Source organism: Chiloscyllium plagiosum, unplaced genomic scaffold, assembly GCF_037043375.1.
Source record: "Chiloscyllium plagiosum isolate Xiang-an unplaced genomic scaffold, Cpla_swu_hap1 HiC_scaffold_9, whole genome shotgun sequence".
Taxonomy (NCBI): Eukaryota; Metazoa; Chordata; class Chondrichthyes; order Orectolobiformes; family Hemiscylliidae; genus Chiloscyllium; species Chiloscyllium plagiosum.
Window position 1 is genome coordinate 14,497,840 of NW_028270147.1, and position 18,270 is coordinate 14,516,109.

The 18,270-nt window shown below is 41.4% G+C and overlaps 1 protein-coding gene across 1 annotated transcript in view; it reads left to right on the forward strand.

The window, feature by feature from the left end:
• Window positions 1-18,270, forward strand: part of LOC122554127 (calcium-activated chloride channel regulator 1-like) — a 29,258-nt gene that overhangs the window by 6,024 nt on the left and 4,964 nt on the right. The window contains exons 5-12 of the mRNA XM_087990425.1: window positions 6,187-6,346; window positions 8,584-8,805; window positions 10,972-11,196; window positions 11,282-11,459; window positions 14,939-15,045; window positions 15,142-15,363; window positions 15,457-15,727; window positions 15,856-16,023. Coding sequence (XP_087846551.1) covers window positions 6,187-6,346; window positions 8,584-8,805; window positions 10,972-11,196; window positions 11,282-11,459; window positions 14,939-15,045; window positions 15,142-15,363; window positions 15,457-15,727; window positions 15,856-16,023 — 1,553 coding nt within the window. The remainder of the gene's footprint in view (window positions 1-6,186; window positions 6,347-8,583; window positions 8,806-10,971; window positions 11,197-11,281; window positions 11,460-14,938; window positions 15,046-15,141; window positions 15,364-15,456; window positions 15,728-15,855; window positions 16,024-18,270) is intronic.

Here is an 18,270-nt window from a genome sequence, read left to right on the forward strand (position 1 = left end):
GCTAATCCACTTAACCGACACATCCCTGAACACGATGGGTCAATTTAGCGTCGCCAATCCACCTAACCTGCACATCTTTGGACTGAGGGAGAAAGTCATGCCACTCGGAGGAAATCCACACAGACACGGTTAGAACATGCAGACTTCATACAGACAGTGGCCGAAGGCTGGAATCGAATCTGTGTCCCTGGGGTTCTGTGAGGAAACAGTGTGAATCACTCAGCCACCTCCAAATGTTCTTCCCCTTTGATTCATGTGGGCAAGGGTGAAAAGGTTGGGGAAATACATTTTGCATTTTCTCTTTAGGGTTTAAGTGGTGAGTTCTGAACCCCCCTAATGATGTACAACTGGCCTATTTCCATGCTTTTGCCCCTCAATATTAACTAAACTGACCTAATTTTGAAGCAAAATAAACATCGAAAGAATTGCAGATGCTGTAAATCAGAAACAAAAACAGAAGTTTCTGAAAAAGCTCAGCAGCTCTGGCATCATCTGTGAAGAGAAATCAAAGTTAACCTTTTGTGTCCTGTGACTCTTCCTCAGAACTGGTGGGAGTTAGGAAAATGTCGGTTTATATGCAGAAGATGGGGCGGAGGGAGGGGGTAAGGAATAAACGATAGGTGGGGATAGAGCCCAAAGAGAGGGAAGAGCAGTTGGACAGACAAAGGATAGATAACAATCTGGCTGGGAGGGTGAATAGCTGTTAATGGGGACAGTTAGTGACTACGGAGCTGCTTACACTCTGTCTCCTTCCACTTCTTCATCCTGACAAGGTGACATTGACAAATCACCACTCTCACTGTAGCATTCAGACTGATATTCTGAACTTTTAACTTCTTTATATTTTTAATTTATTTTTCTGATCTATAATGCTGGGCTATTTATATCTTTACTTTCCTTTGTTTTGTTTCCAATGTATTTGATCTTAAGTATCTGGACTGAGGTACTTTTATGCCTGAGATGGCGCTGTAATGCAGCAACAGTAAATTTTTCACTGTACTCATTTGTGTACATGATAATAAAGCTAATTCAATCCAATTCAGTTTCTTCTTCATCACCCTGTCTGTCTGTGACGCAGCTTTCAAAGAACTATGTATTTGAACATTTAGTTCTCTGTTCAACAACGCTACCCAGGACACTCCCATTAATTGTATAAGTTACGAAAATGCAATCCTTCCCATTTATCCAAAATAAACTCCATTTACCATTCCTCAGTCCATTGACCCCTTTGAAATAGAATCATAGAGTTATAGAAATGTACAGCACAGAAACAAATCTTTCCATCCAACTTATCCATGCTGACCAGATATCCTAAACTAATCTAGTCCCATTTGCCAACACTTGACCCATATCCCTCTAAACCCTTCCTATTCATATACGCATCCAGATGCCTTTTAAATGTTGTGATTGTACCAGCATCCACCACTTTCTCTGGCATCTCATTCCATACATGCATCATTCTCTGTGAAAAAGTTGTCCCTTAGGTCCCTTTCATATCTTTCCCCTCTCACCCTAAGTCTATGTCCTCTAGTTCTGGTTTCCCCCGTTCTGGGGAAAAGACCTATTATATTTACCCCGTCCATGCCCCTCATAATTTTATAAACCTCTGTAAGGTCACCCCGTCAGCCTCTGGTGCGCCAGGGTAAAGAGCCCCAGCCTATTCAGCCCCTCCTTATAGCTCAAACCCTCCTAGCCTGGCAACATTTTTGTAAATCTTTTCTGAACTCTTTGAAGTTTCACAACATCCTTCCAATATCAGGGAGACCAGAATTGCATGAATGTTCCAACAGTTGCCTAACCAATGTCCTGTACATCTGCAACATGACCTCCCAAATGTAATCTTTGATAACCCTCTTCACTCTTCTCCACACCACCAATTTTGGTGTCATCCATTAACCGTGCCTCCTAAATTCTCAGCCAAATTGATTATAAAAATGAGAAACAACAGTGGACCCAGCACCGATCCTGGATGAACACAGCTTGTCACAGGCCTCCAGTCTGAAAGTCAACCATCCCCCACCACCCTCTCTCTCCTCCCTTTGAGCCAATTTTGTATCCAATTGGCAGGCTCTCCCTGAATCCCACGCGATCAAACTTTACTAACCAGTCTACAATACGGAACCTTTTCAAAGGTTTACTGAAAACCCTGAGACAATGTTCAACACTTTGCCCTCATCTATCTGTTTGGTCACATCCTCAAAAATCTCAATCAAGTTTGTGAGACACAATTTCCCAGACACAAAGCCACACTGACTGTCCCTAATCAGTCCTTGGCTCTCCGAATGCTTGTAAATCATATCTCTTTGAAACCATTCCAGCAACTTAAACTCAGCACTCTTATAGTGCCCAGGCTTCTCCTTACAGTCTTTCTTAAATAAAGGCACAACATTAGCCACCCTCCAGTCCTCCGGCACCTCACCCATAGATGTAGATGATAGGTGCCCCTCAAGTTTTTCCCCTAGCTTCCCACAATGTCTTGGGACACCCTTGATCAGGTCTTAGAGATTTGTCCTTCTTTATGTTTATTTTAAGAATTCCAGCAGCTCTTCCTCTGTAATATGGACTGTTTTAAAGATATCGATATTTATTTCCACAAATTTCCTTGCCTCCGTGTCTTTTTCCACAATAGTTACTGATGTGAAATATGCATTTAAGTATCTCTCCTATTTCCTGTGGTTCCACATGTAGATGATCTTGTTGACCTTTTAGGAATCTTATTCTCTCTCTAGTTGCTGTTTTACTCTTCATGTACTTGTAGAATCTCTTTGAATTATCCTTCATCTTATTTGCCAAGACTATATCATACCTTGTTTTTGCCCTCCTGACTTACCTCTTAAGAATGCCCCATACAACCCTTATGCTTTTCAAGAGATTCACTTCATCCCAGTTGTCTATACCTAACATCTGCTTCCTTCTTATTCTTGACCAAAGCTTCAATATCTTTATTCATCCATTGTTTTCTACTCCTACCAGCCTTACCCTTCACTCAAGGGTACATACTGACTCTCAACTCTCATAAAAAAGAACAATGAACAAAGAAAATTTACAGCCCAGGAACAGTCCCTTCAGCCCTTCAAGCCTGAGCCAATCCAAATGTACTGCCTAAACCTGTCGGTCAATTCCTAAATATCTGTATCACTCTGCTCCCCACCCACTCATGCATCTGTCCAGACGCATCTTAAATGAATCTACCGTGATTGCCAATACCATCTTTGCTAGCAACGCGTTCCAAACGCCCACCAACCTCTATGTGAAGTACTTGCTGTGTGTATTCCCCCTTAAACTTTCCACCTCTCACCTTGAAAGTGTGACCTCTCATTATTGAATCCTTCACCCTGGGAAAAAGCTTGACTCTATCCATCCTGACTATACCCTTCATGATTTTGTAAACCTCAATCAGGTCCCCCTTCAATCTCCTTTTTTCTAATGAAAATAAACCGAACCTACTCAATCTCTCTTCATAGCTAACACCTTCCATAGCAGACAACATCCTCGTAAACCTTCTCTGTACCCTCTCCAAAGCGTCCACATCCTTTTGGTAATGTGGCGATCAGAACTGTACACAGTATTCCAAATGCAGCCGAACCAATGTCTTGTACAATGTTAACATGACTTGCCAGCTCCTATACGTTATACCCCGTCCAATGAAGGCAAGCATACCATATGCCTTCTTGACCACTCTATCCACCTGTGCAGCAACCTTCAGGGTACAATGGACCTGCCCTCCCAGATCTCTCTGCCCACCAACTTTTCCCAAGGCTCTTCCATTCATTGTATACTTCGCTCTATAATCAGACTTGCGTAAATGCATCACCTCACATTTATCTGAATTGAAAGCCATCTGCCACTTTTTTGCCCAACTCTCCAGTCTATCTATATCTACATCTTCCTGTATTCTCTGACTGTCCCCTATGCTTTCTGCTCCTTCACCAATCTTTGTGTCATCTGCAAACTTGCTGATCATACCAACAGTGCTCTCTTCTAGATCATTTATCTAAATCTCATAGTCTGACTTTAGAAAGCCTCCCACTTGCCAGTTATCCCTTTACCCATGAACAGTCAATTCCAATCAACTTTTGAAGGTTCCTATCTCATACTGTCAAAATTGGCCTGGTTCCAATTAAGTACTTTAAATTTTATCCAGGGACTATCCTTTTCCAGAATATTTTTAAATTAACAAACTGGTCCCAAAGTGCTCCCCCACTAACACGTCAGTCACTTGCCCTGCCTTATTTCCCAAAAGAAGGTCAAGTTTTGCTCCTTCTCTAATAGGTACATCTGCATATTGATGAAGAAAACATCCTTGAACATATTCACCAAAATCCTCCACATCCAAACCTTTAACACTATGGCAATCCCGTCTATGTTTGAAAATTTAAAAAACCCTGCTGTCCCAATCCTACAATTCTGGCACTTAGCTGAGATCTCTCTACACATTTGCTCTTCAGTTTCCTGATGACTACTGGGGTGCCTTTAGCACAATCCCATCCAGGTGATTATCCCCTTTTTATCTCTAAGTTCTCTGCGTATAGCTTCTTTGGACAATCCTCTCTAAGTACTGCCATGATGTTTTCCCTCATGAAAAATGCCAGTCCTCTTCCTCTCTTGCCTCCATTTCTATCCTTCCCATAGCATCTGAACCCCAGAACATTGAGCTGCCAGTATTGTCCATCCCTGAGCCATGTTTCTGAAAGTCCCATGTTACCATGCATGCCCTGAGTTCAGACACCTTTCTGTCAGATCCTTTGCATTGAAAGAAATGCAGTTTAATTCTTCAGAGTTCCCTCATTCTCTGATTTGTTCTTGCTTGCCTTGTCTAAATAACTTGCTGTCTTTAATTTCTGAACCATCCTCATTTCATTATTATTTAGGATCTTCACAATTGCCCCAATACTAGTTTAAATTCTGACAAATAACGCAAGCAAATCTCCCCCCCCTCCCCCCAAGACATTGGTCCCCTTCCAGTTCAGGTGAAACCTGTCCCTTTTGAACAGCTCTCTTTTGGTTCAGATGTGATCCCAATGATCCAAAAATCTGAATCCCTGCCCAGGTCACCACCTCCACAACCACTGATTTATCCGCCCTATCTTCTTATCCTACTGTTACTAGCACGTGGCAATGGGAGTAATCCAAAGATTACTACCTTCAAAGTTCTTCTTTTTAGCCTCTTACCTACCTTCCTATATTCACTCTGCAAATGTTTCTCTCACTATGTTGTTCTTATCAATGTATACTGAAAAATGTGTTGCTGGAAAAGCGCAGCAGGTGAGGCAGCATCAAAGGAGCAGGAGAATCTACATTTCGGGCATAAACCCTTCTTCAGGAATCCTGAAGAAGGGCTTATGCCCGAAACATTGACTCTCCTGCTCCTTTGATGCTGCCTCACCTGCTGCGCTTTTCCAGAAACACATTTTTCAGCTCTGATCTCCAGCATCTGCAGTCCTCACTTTCTCCTCCTTATCAATGTATACTACAACTCTGGCCTCTCACTCTCCCTTCCCTCCCAATATGCTGCAGCTACTTTGAGATGTCTGTGACCTTGGCACCAGGGAAGCAATGTCAATACTGGCTCACTGCTGCAGAATTGCCTGTCTGTGCCCCTGACTGGAGAGTCTCCTCTGACAATTACTCGTTTGAACCTGGAAGCATCTGGAAGTTCTAAACGTAAATTGTCAGTAATCTCACAAACCACATGATACTTCTCATTTTTGAGTATCAGAGGAACGGGGAGGTTTGGATTTGTTTATTTAATGAGCAAAGTCACCACTGTCTCCCTATCTCATTAGAGTGAGAGACACGCCTGGTGGGTGAGTTTAAGCTGAAGGTCACCACTGCTCAGGCCAAGGGTGAGGATCAGAAGGCAGGATGACCTTGGTGACCTCAGCTACCATGGGAATTGAACCCAGGCAACCGAGCTAACCAAGCCCTACCCTGTCTCCACCTTGGTGAATAACTCGTGGGGCAAAGGCAAGCCAACTGCTTGGGTTCCATTCCCTCATCAGCTGCAGCGAAAATAAAGAATTCTCCATCTCAACCTCTTCCCCGCCCCACCTTGAGGTGTGCTGATTGCCACTCATCATCTCTCTCTCTCTATTGAGTGAGATGATGTATAAACCATTATGGTTATTGCAACTTTATAAAATTTAGAATGATCAACTACACATCGTGCTTTACTTCCATTTCTAGGTGTTCAAAGGAAATGAAAGGATTAAAAGTCTCTTGTTCTGGGGGTGCCTGTGGTACCTGTGATCCCAGCACAGGGCTCCCAGACACTGACTGTAACTTCTTTCCAGACCAGAACCAAGTGACATCAACTTCAATAATGTACACAACAGGATTACCAGGGGTAAGTGGGATTATTAAGATGCATTTTCCTTGCAAATTATTAACACCTACTTCTGCAAATGTTTCATTGACAAAGTCTTGCTGTTTGCAGAGGTTACGTTCCTTGAAAATGTTGCAAATGCTGACATCATGGAGGGTAATGAGAGTCAATTGGATAGTTTCCAAATATCCAAAAATACTGACACATACAGTATTTAGGAGACAATAAAATACAATAAAACAATTGTATTATTGATGTTTTACAGGAGATTTAATGTAGTAAAATGAAGGACATAAATTTCTCAAATGGGCCCCTTGTTGTAAGGCCTCCTGCATTGTAAATGTTACAATCGTGTGGATGTGTATTGTGGGAGCTGATACACATTCAGTGCAACTTTCCAGTCTTGGCAATCCCGTTTTCTATCATCATTCTGTCAGCCTGCAGACCATTTTAAGTTTTGAGCTTTTTTTTTACCATATCTACTTCACTTCACTTCTATTGTTTTGCACCTATAAACTGCAGGGAAATGAAATGTGACCCGCACTGGGTGAAATGGCGTACAAAATTGTATACAGTAATCTGACCTGCAGAGTGCAGTGGTTGCTCAGAATACTTTATGAGAGTCAGTGAATTTGCAAAGGTAAAGATGTGAATGGCAGGACTTCACTGTGTCCAATATTCACGATTCAAGTACAGCATGAAACAGATTTCGAACTTGCTTCACTTGATCCCACAGTTTGGGCTGCCCCTTTCTCATATTGCTATTTCGGGTAGGTTTGACAGTAAGCATAGAAAAATAGGCTATAGTTTAATTAGAACTTTTTAACTGCATAAAACAAACTTTATTGGTGCATAGAACCGGTGGGTGGGGGGTGGTGGAGGGGATGGGTTTACTCAAGTTGTATGAAACACTGGGTAGACTGCAGCTAGAGTCTTCATAGAGTAGAATCCCTATGGTGTGGAAGCAGGCATTTGGCCCATTGAGTCCACACTGATCCTCCGAAGAGCATCCTACCCAGACCCAACCCTATCTCCTTAACCCCACATTTCCCCATGGCGAATCCACCTAACCTGGACATTTCCGGACATTATGGGCAATTTAGCATAGACAATCCCCCCTAACCTGCACACCTCTGGACTGTGGAGGGAAACTGGAGCACCCAGAGGAAACCCATGCAGACAGGGAGGAGAATGAGCAAACTCTGAACAGACAGTTGCCCAAGGGTGGGATCAACCTAGGTCCCAGTCACTGTGAGTTGCAGTGCTAACCACAGTGCTGTCTGAAATTATGAGGTGTCCAAATAGAGTGGTTAGGAAAGAGTTATTTATGTTAGCAGATTAAAGAAAAGACAGGGAACTCAGATTTAAAGTAAATCCGAGAAGGAATAAGAGAGTTGTCGAGTAATTCTTTTCACAGTTAGGGTGGTGCGATCGTTAACTTACAGCCTGAAAAGTGGTAAAGTCAAAATACTCACAGGATTTCAAAGAACATGTGGGTGTTTGCTTGAGGGTCATAATCTGGAGGACCACAGGCTAAGAGGTGAAAGGTAGGATTAGATGGGATTGCTCTTTCTTTTAGCCAGCTTGGACATGATTGACTGAATGATCTCATTCTGTGCCACAACAAATGCCTGCATTTCTCAAAGTTTCACTGTGTAGAGTTGTGATTATGAATAAAAAGTAACACTTTACGTATTCATGGCCATAGTCTCCTCACAAATTGTGACTGTGTTTTTTTAATTGATTTCTGAATTTTTAACAAATGCAGCATCAATCATCACCTCATAGGGAAGCAAGGCTTTAAAACGACTGGAAATTACAGAGGAGAAAGTGAGGTCTGCAGATGCTGGAGATCAGAGCTGAAAATGTGTTGCTGGAAAAGCGCAGCAGGTTAGGCAGCATCCAGGGAACAGGAGAATCGACGTTTCGGGCATAAGCCCTTCTTCGGGCAGGCTTATGCCCGAAACGTCGATTCTCCTGTTCCCTGGATGCTGCCTAACCTGCTGCGCTTTTCCAGCAACACATTTTCAGCTAGAGATTACAGAGACAGGGCAAGGCAAGCCAAGCTCATAACTACCTCATACTGAAGGGAGCAAATACTGTCAACTGAGCTAAACTGATAGACAGAAATCGAAACTGGGATTTTCTGATAAAGCCAGACCTTTCATTTTGATCCAGAAAGCATCAATTTCTCTCATCTGGCTGTTATTTTTAAAACTCTGACACTTGTTGCATCTGACCTTGTGTTCCCTTTGCAGGTGGTTGATTTCTGTGACAATAAGACACACAACCGTGAAGCCCCGAACATGCAAAACAAAATGTGCAATGAGAGGAGCACTTGGGATGTGATCAGCAAGTCGGACGATTTCAAGAACAACCATCCAACTAATATCACTTCACTTGAGCCAAAGTTTACTTTCCTGCATGCCAAAGACCGAGTGTTATGTTTAGTTCTTGATACTTCAGGAAGCATGGGTTGGGTATGACAATATGATGTTCGTTTACGCTGACCTTATTGAAAGGACCATCACTTGTAGTCCTTTGCTGACCATTGTTCATCACATAGGAAACAAGCAGTCTTTACTTTCATGCAAGTCCTGCATTTTATATTGTTCTTATAATGGTAGTATCCTTTAGGTTGGGGGGGCCTGGATTCAAGTCCCACCTGTTCCAGCGGTGTACACTGACATCTCTAACAGGTTGCTTCAGAAGGTCATCATTGGTTTTCTCATTTCCTATGCCAAATATAACAAACTACAATTCTGAAATAAAAATAAAACAAAAATGCTGAAATATTCAGCAGGTTTGGCAGAATCTGAACAGAGAACTGAGCTAACTTTTCAGGTTAAGTTGTCCTATAAACAGAGCATTTCTGAAACTTTACCCCATATGCTCAAGCCATCATTTCAATATGTATATGACCCTCTTTCTATGCAATGGAGGTGTGACAAATGATGAAAGGGCTGTTCTACCAGGATTAGTGCTGGGACCATGATAATTTATCATTTAAACCCATCAATGACCTCGCCTCAGGAATCAAAAACACAATTTCAAAATGTACAGATAATATCTTACTTGGGGTATGTGGCTCATCTAGAAGAGGACTGAGATGAAACACAGGATGACATTAATTAACGTACAGAATGAACATACAATTGGCAAATGGAATATTTCTTCTTGATATAAAACAGAAATTGTTGGAAAATCTCAGCAGGTCTGGCAGTGTCTATGAAGAGAAATTGTTTAACTTTTTGGGTTCTGTTTTGGAAACATCGTCTCTGGTTTCTCTCGACATGATGAGCTCTTCCACCAAGTTCTGTTTTTGTTTCTGATTTCCAGCAACCACAGTTCTTTTGGTTTTTTGTTTATCCTCTTGATGTCTATTAGTATCCTCCCCACAGTTCACTATACTTCCAAGTTTTATGTCATTGAAAATTTTCAAATTGTATACGCTACATATAAGTCAGTAGTATAGATCAACATGCAGTATTCTTAGTAGATAGGATACACACTATATATATCTTTCCCCAGAGCAAGAGGAATTGTTTGCAACTACTGCCCCCTTTTCTGTCACTCAGTTAATGTTGTATCCATGCTAATATTTACTTAAATATTTACAACGTTTAATGCAAAGCTGATGATGAGACAGTTTGTTAAACACCTTTTGATTTTTACCATCAAGTATACTTTCCTGATCAGACCTCTACTGCCTTAAAAAAAACCTCTGCTAGTTTTGTTGAGCGCAATTTGCCTTGAACAAATCCCAGTAAAAATTAATGCCACATGAGAAATGACAGATGCTGGAACTCTAAAACAAAAGGGAATCCTGTGAGTATTCACCAGACCAGGCAGTGTGAGAAGACAGAGTTTAAGATCTTCACCTGAATGTTAACCTTCTTTTCACAAATGCTGCTTGACTGACCTTGGAATTTACAGCACTTTTATTTTATTTAAGGTAATTTCATAGGCCGAAGGGTCTGTACTGCACTGTAATGTTCTATTTATTTAATAAATCCTGCCGCCATTCCATAATTAATCCGCACGTGTCCAAGTCACAATATGAATGTCACATAGAAATCCAAACAATTTGAATGTCACATGTCTGTCATTGATGAAAACTGTTCCAGCTCATTTCCAAAAGCACTAGGATTAAACTGTCTAACCTGCAGTTGCTTAATATAATATTTTATCCGGAAATCCAGCAGCATTCTCTCAGTATTGCACTGGCATGTCAGTCGAGATAATGTACTCAAATCTGTTGGGACTACAATTCACAAAACAAGTGATTGAGATTTGTTAAATTTAATTTGAAAGATTTATTCTACCTAAAAGCTTTTATACAGAGCGCACAAGATACGAAATGAAAACAGAAAACACAGGACAAACTCAGCAGATCTGGCAGTACCTGTAGAAAGAAAAGCAGTGTTAACATTTTGAATTTGAATGACTCCTCTCAGAAAGATTAACCCTGTTTCTTTCCCCATAGATGCTGCCAATCCTGCTGAGTTTCTTTCGCATTTTCTGGGTCTATTTCAAACCCCAGTATCCACAGTACTTTGGTTTTATTTACTTTTACAAAATATGAGAATGACAAATGGTTTGGGAGATTGAGTTTTGAATTTGAGTTGAGTTCTTTGTGTTTGCAGGAAAATCGAATTCAAAGGCTTCAGCAAGCGGCTGGGATATTTTTACTCCAGATCATTGAAGATCAATCATATGTTGGCATAGTTGGTTTTCACAGTTCTGCAACTGTGATTCACGAATTGACAGTAATTGAGAGTGAAGACGCACGAAAAATGCTGAAAAATCTTCTACCTAAAATAGCTAGTGGTGGAACAAACATTTGTGCAGGGGTTCGAGCTGGTTTTCAGGTAAGTCAGAGACATTTGATAATTCATTACTGTCCACATCATTATTACACTTTTCCCACATTGACAATGAACAATGGCTTTACAGGTACTTCGTGGTGATGACGGATCTACAAATGGTGATGAAATCGTTTTGCTGACTGATGGGGAGGACAGTGGGATAAGCAGTTGTTTCTCGGAGGTGAAACAAAGTGGTGCAGTTATCCACACGATAGCATTAGGACCGAATGCAGCCGAAGAGCTGGAACAGTTGTCATCAATGACAGGCATGTGACATTTAAAATGTTTTGCTGATCAAGAATTAAACTTCAGTAGCAAATAGAGTTATAGACTCATAGAGATGTACAGCACAGAAACAGACCCTTCGGGCCAACTCATCCATGCCGACCAGATATCCCAACCCAATCTAGTCCCACCTGCCAGCACCCGGCCCATACCCCTCTAAACCTTCCTATTCATATACCCATTCAGGTGCCTTTTAAATGTTGCAATTGTAATAGCCTACACAACTTCATCTTGCAGCTTCTGCCATTCACGTACCACCGCTCACTCCAAACCTATGCCCTCCAGTTCTGGATTCCCTGACCCCAGGGAAAAGATTTTGTCTATTTACTCTATCCATGCCCCTCATGATTTTATAAACCTCTTTAAGGTCACCCCTCAGCCTCCGACGCTCCAGGGAAAACATCCCTAGCCTATTCAACCTCTCCCGATAGCTCAAATCCTCCAACCCTGGAAACATCTTTTCCGAACCATTTCAAGTTTCACAACAGCCTTCCGATAGGTAGAAGACCAGAATTGCACACAATATTCCAAAAGTGGCCAAACCAATGACCTGAACAGCCGCAACATGACCTCCCAACTCCTGTACTCAATGAAATACAGGGATTAGTTTAACAGGCAATATTAAGTATTTTTGAGTGTCTAGTTACTAAGATAAAAATATATTTCTGTGAGCTTCTTTGAAGATTCAGGGAAAAGAACTTGACCTTACAAACCAGAATGTCCCTTAAACAAATACAGAGAATACTGGAGAAACTCAACAAATGTGCTAAAATCTGTGGAGAGAGAAACAGTTAATGTTTCAAGTCCAGTGTGAATTTTGTTCAGAATGTCCAAAGCTGGGCCTCAATAGAAAGATAATAAGAAACCTCATTTCTACAGCGCTTTTAATAAATTCAGGGTGTACCAACATGTAGCCAAATAGGTTTTATTTTCTTTAACTGTAGTCACTGTGCAATGTAGAAAATTGATTAATGCTAAGATAACATCAATCTTGGGAAATATTTGCTCCTCTGAATGAGAGGTTATTACAGTGGAGAAAGCAAATGAGCATTTGCCCTATTAGTCCCTGTGCTTGTGACATCAGTACCTTTGTAATGAAGGATCCCAGGCAGAAGGGTCAAGATGTGAAATCAGTTTGATAGATGCTGAAAAAACAATAAATTGCAGCAAACATTGGGAGGATTTATTTCCAGGTCACCAAATGGGAGTGGTAAAATTGGGCCTGATGCAAATCTGGAACTTAGAGATGTATGTCAAGAGGGAAATGTAATAATAATGGGCTATTTCAGCTTACGCACAGACTGGGTTAATGAGGGACAGATTGAATACGCTGGGGCTATTTTCACTGGAGTGTAGGAGCTTGAGAGGCAACCTGACAGCAGTTTATAAAATAATAAAAGTATAGATAGAGTTAGTGGTAGCTGTCTTTTTCCCAGGATGGGGAATTTCAGGACAAGAGAGCATATTTTTAAGGTGAGAGGGGAAAGATTTAAAAAAAGACACGAGAGACAGATTTTTCACACAGAGGGTGGTTTGTGTGTGGAATGAACTTCCTTGGCAAGTGTCGGATGCAGGTGGAATTAGAAACATTTCAAAGACATTTGGATAGATACATGACTAGAAAAGGTAGGTTTGGATTATGTTCGGTTTGGACTGGTTGGACCGAAGGGTCTGTTTCCGTGCCAAATGACTTTACAATTCAATTTCTATTAATGATTTGTATGTGAACATTGGTTGTATAGTTACTAAGTTTGCAGATGACACCAACATTGGAGGTGCAGTGGACAGTGAAGAAGGTTACCTCAAAAATGGACCAATGGACCAAGGAGTGGCAGATGAAGTTTAATTTAGATAAATGTGAGTTACTGCATTTTGGAAAGAACTTACACTTAGTAGTAAGCTCCTGAGGAGTGTTGCTGAACAAAGAGACCTTGGATGGCAGGTTCATAGTTCCTTGAAAGTGGAGTTGTAGGTAGAGAGGATGGTAAAGAAAGCAATTGGTATGTTTGCCTTTATTGGTCAATGCATTGAGTACAAGAGATGTGAGGTCATTGTTGCAGCTGTACCGGACATTGGTTAGGATACCTTTGGAATAACATATGCAATTCTGGTCTCCCTGCTTGAGGAAAAACTATTGTGAAACATGAAGGGATGCAGAAAAGATTTACAAGGATGTTGCCAGGGTTGGAGGATATGAGCTATAGGGAGACGCTGAATAGGCTGGGGCTGTTTTCCCTGGAGTGTCAGAGGCTGAGGGGTGACCTTATAGAGGTTTCTAAAGTCATGAGGGGCATGGATAGGGTGAATAGCCAAGGTCTTTTCTCCAAGGTAGGGAGATCCAAAACTGGAGGGCATAGGTTTAAGATGAGAGGGGAAAGATTTAAAAGGGACCTAAGGGGCAACGTTTTCATGCAGAGGGTTGTGCATGTATGGAATGAGCTGCCAAAGGAAGTGGTTGTGGCTGTTACAATTATCTATTCAAAAGACACCTGGATGGGTTTATGAGTAAGAAGGGTTTACACATATGGACTAAATGCTGGCTAAGGAGCCTAGATTAATTTAGGATATCTGTTCATCATTGTGGAGTTGGTCCGAAAGATCTGTTTCCGTGATGTATGTCTCTATGACTCTATGACTCCAACACAAAGAGGCTTCAAGAGGGTTTGTACAGGCGATTAAACAAAGCAGTTGATATGGTATATCAATAAATATGTAGCTATTCACCTCAGTAGAAAAAGCAGGAAGACAAATATTTCTGAAACAGTGAGAAGCTGGGAAGTGTAGGTGTCAAGGGGACCTGCATTTCCCTTTTCATGAATCATTTAAAGTTAGCAAACAGGTGCAGCAAGTAATTAGGAAGGCAATGGTATGTGGGCTTTCATGACAAGGGGATTTGAATACAGAAGTAAAGACGTTTTATTGAAGCTGTATAGAGTCGTGGCAAAGTTTTGTTACTTATCTCCAAGGAGGGATATATTTGCTATTACGACAATATAATTAATGGATGGTCACCGGATTAATCCTTGGGATGATGGGGTTGTCTTACAAGGAGAAATGGAGGACACTCACTACTATCTCAGTGAATGGTCAACTGAACCCATATCTCCTGAGTTATAGATTCACAGAGCTGTACAGCACGGAAGCAGACCCTTCAGCCCAACTCATCCATACCGACCAGATATCCGATATTAATCTCGTCCCATTTGCCAGCATTTAGCCAACATTCCTCTAAACTCTTCCTATTCATTTACCCATCAAGTCACCTTGCCCATTCACATCACCCAATAACCTGCGATTTAATATCACCCCAAATAATTTCATCAGCAGATGCTGTTACTTTTAATTCTGATTATCGTGAGTTTCATGATTAGGTTTTGTGGTTTAAATTTGTGCACAGCTTCTTTCCCAATTAGTTATGAGCACTACATCGATCTTATTATTTCTCATGTTCAATCTTTAGGAGGCCTGCAGTATGCAGCTACTGATAAATTGGATGAAAATGGATTAGTTGATGCTTTCACTGGATTAGTATCAGGAAATGGGAACATGAGTCAACAGTCAATCCAGGTTTGACTATCCTTTAGAGAATGACTTTGAATTTGTTGCTGCTTTCTGATAACAAGTATGTTGGTATTTTAAAGTGACTGTTTTGATTTCTTGCAGCTGGAAAGTTCTGGAAAGAACATTACAAGTAATGACTGGTTCAATGGTACAGTTTTCATTGATAAATCGGTTGGGAAAAACACGTTCTTTGTAATAACATGGGGGACTGACACACCACAAATGTTTATCCGTGATCCCAATGGAAAGCTTTACAGAAATGGAAACTTTGAGATGGACGCAGTCTTGTTGACAGCTCGCCTTCCAATTCCTGGCCTGGCACATGTACGGTTCTGATTGGACTGTGTGTTTAAATTTTCTCTTTGCTTTAATTTTGATCTCCTTCTTTTCAATTACAATGGGGTGTTTTTACATCAGTCAGGAGCCTGGATGTACGGCATACAAAATGGAGCTGGAATGCCTCAGGTTGTAACGATAACAGTAACATCACGGGCAGCAGATGAGAATATTCCGCCTGTCACAGTCAACGCGCACCTCAATCAAAACACAACATCTTTTCCAAACCCATTGATCATTTTTGCAGAAGTTAGCCAAGGTTTCCTGCCTGTTGTTGGAGCCAAAGTGACAGCCACAGTAGAGAGGACTATTGGTCAGCCTGTGAATCTTGAGCTGTTGGACAATGGGGGAGGTAAATACATCCATCGCTATAGAAGCCAATTAGCAAATGGTTATATTTCATTGTGACCAAAGTAAAATATTATCATTAGTTAACACTGGATTTGGCTCTTTGCAATTGATTTGTCTTCTTATCTTTAGGTGCTGATGCTGTTAGAAATGATGGAGTTTATTCTCGGTATTTTACTGAATTTCTTGGTAATGGGAGATACACCATTAAAATATCTGTACAAGGAAAAGATGGAATAGTAAGGTTAACAACCAGGAAGCAAAGCCATGCCATGTACATCCCAGGATATGTACAAAACGGTAAGGTGTTGATGTACAAATGTACCTACTTGTTATTGAATTATGATTTTGCCTGAGTCAGCTCCTAAACCATTTGTACTTGGAAATGTCATTAGTCCCAAACCCAATGACAATTCCAATGTTACCTCAGACAACCTCCCATACACCCCATAACTCTAAAGGGTGGTGGGGGCGTGGAATGCACTGCTTGGGAGGGTAGTTCAGGCAGGAAACCTCACAACCTTTAATAAATTACTCAGTTGAACACTCAAGGTTATGGGCCAAGTGGTGGAAAATGGACACGTGTAGATTTCGAGTAGTTTTTGTTGGTTCAGACTTGATGGGAAGAAGGGCAATGTCTGATTGTGTGAAATCAGTACTACCTTCTCAAGAGCATGTAGGGATGGGCAAAAAATACTGACCCAGGCAATGAAACCCACATCCAGTGAATGAATGAATAAAAGAAATCTTGAACTTCCGTTTACCCAAAAGCTGCATTCAAGTATGAATTATAATTATAATTAGGTTTTATTGTCATGTGTGCTCAAGGACAGGGGTACAGTAATACAGTAAAAAGTGTACAATGCCACCATTTTCCTAATTTCTATCCAGAACTACAATGTAGAACATTTAGCTTTTTTCTATATTTCTCTATTTTTATACCAAAACTATTTTAGTTGCTGTGGTTCTGTTCGCCGAGCTGGAAGTTTTTGTTGCAAACATTTCGTCCCCTGTCTAGGTGACATCCTCAGTGCTTGGGAGCTTCCTGTGAAGCGCTTCTGTGGTGTTTCCTCTGGCATTTATAGTGGCCTGTCCCTGCCGCTTCCGGTTGTCAGTTTCAGCTGTCCGCTGTAGTGGCCGGTATATTGGGTCCAGGTTTATGTGTTTGTTGATGGAGTTTGTGGATGAGTGCCAAGCTTCTAGGAATTCCCTGGCTGTTCTTTGTTTCGCTTGCCCTATAATGGTAGTGTTGTCCCAGTCAAATTCATGTTGCTTGTCGTCTGCGTGTGTGGCTACGAGGGATCATCAATTTCATCAACAGATGCCTTAGGGAGAGACAACAGAACGAGGACATGCCGCAACCCAAAGGACTAGCCACACTACCATACATCAAGAACATCTCTGAAATGACAGCCAGACTACTGCGACCACTAGGACTTATAACAGCACACAAACCAACAGCCACTCTCAGACAACAACTCACCAAAACGAAGGACCCGATACCCAGTATGAGCAAAACTAACGTAGTGTACAAAATCCCATGCAAGGACTGCACAAAACACTATATAGGACAAACAGGAAGATAGCTAACAATCCGCATCCACGAACATCAACTAGTGACGAAACGACACGACCAGCTATCCCTAGTAGCCACACACGCAGACGACAAGCAACATGAATTTGACTGGGACAACACTACCATTATAGGGCAAGCGAAACAAAGAACAGTCAGGGAATTCCTAGAAGCTTGGCACTCATCCACAAACTCTATCAACAAACACATAAACCTGGACCCAATATACTGGCCACTACAGCGGACGGCTGAAACTGACAACCGGAAGTGGCAGGGACAGGCCACTACAAATGCCGGAGGAAACACCACAGAAGCGCTTCACAGGAGGCTCCCAAGCACTGAGGATATCACCTAGACAGGGGATGAAACGTTTGCAACAAAAACTTCCAGCTCGGCGAACAGAACCACAGCAACGAGCACCCGAGCTACGAATCTTCTCACAAACTTTGAACTATTTTAGTACCTAAGATTTGTCCTGAGGTAATTTGTATACCTAATTCTAAAGGTATGTGAGTATAAGAACTTAGGTAGAGTAGAAAAGTAAAGACATAAAGTTATAAAGTTAAAAATGACAGCCCTGCTTAAGTCCAAAGCCATGAAGTCATATTCACTCATTATCCCTAACCCCGCTAATTTTTATCAGCTTGCAGTCCCTCAATGCATCAAATCCCAGCTCCATGATACTGATGAAACCTGGAAGCAGAAAGCACACCTTCAAATAAGCACATTGTTACTGACCCAACATTGCACCAGTCAAGCATCAGTCTCCTCTGGAGCATGTGTGGAGTTTGGACTGGACAAATCCAGTGTGGGTACCTGAGGTACATATGGAAACATGACTAATCTGAGCCATCGAGGCAACGTTTTCAAACATTTGATTTTTCAATTGCTAACCTCTTATGTATTCCTCTCTTCCATCCTCACCACTATTTCCCTTTGCCCTGCCATTGGTGAATGTACATTTAAACAGGAAT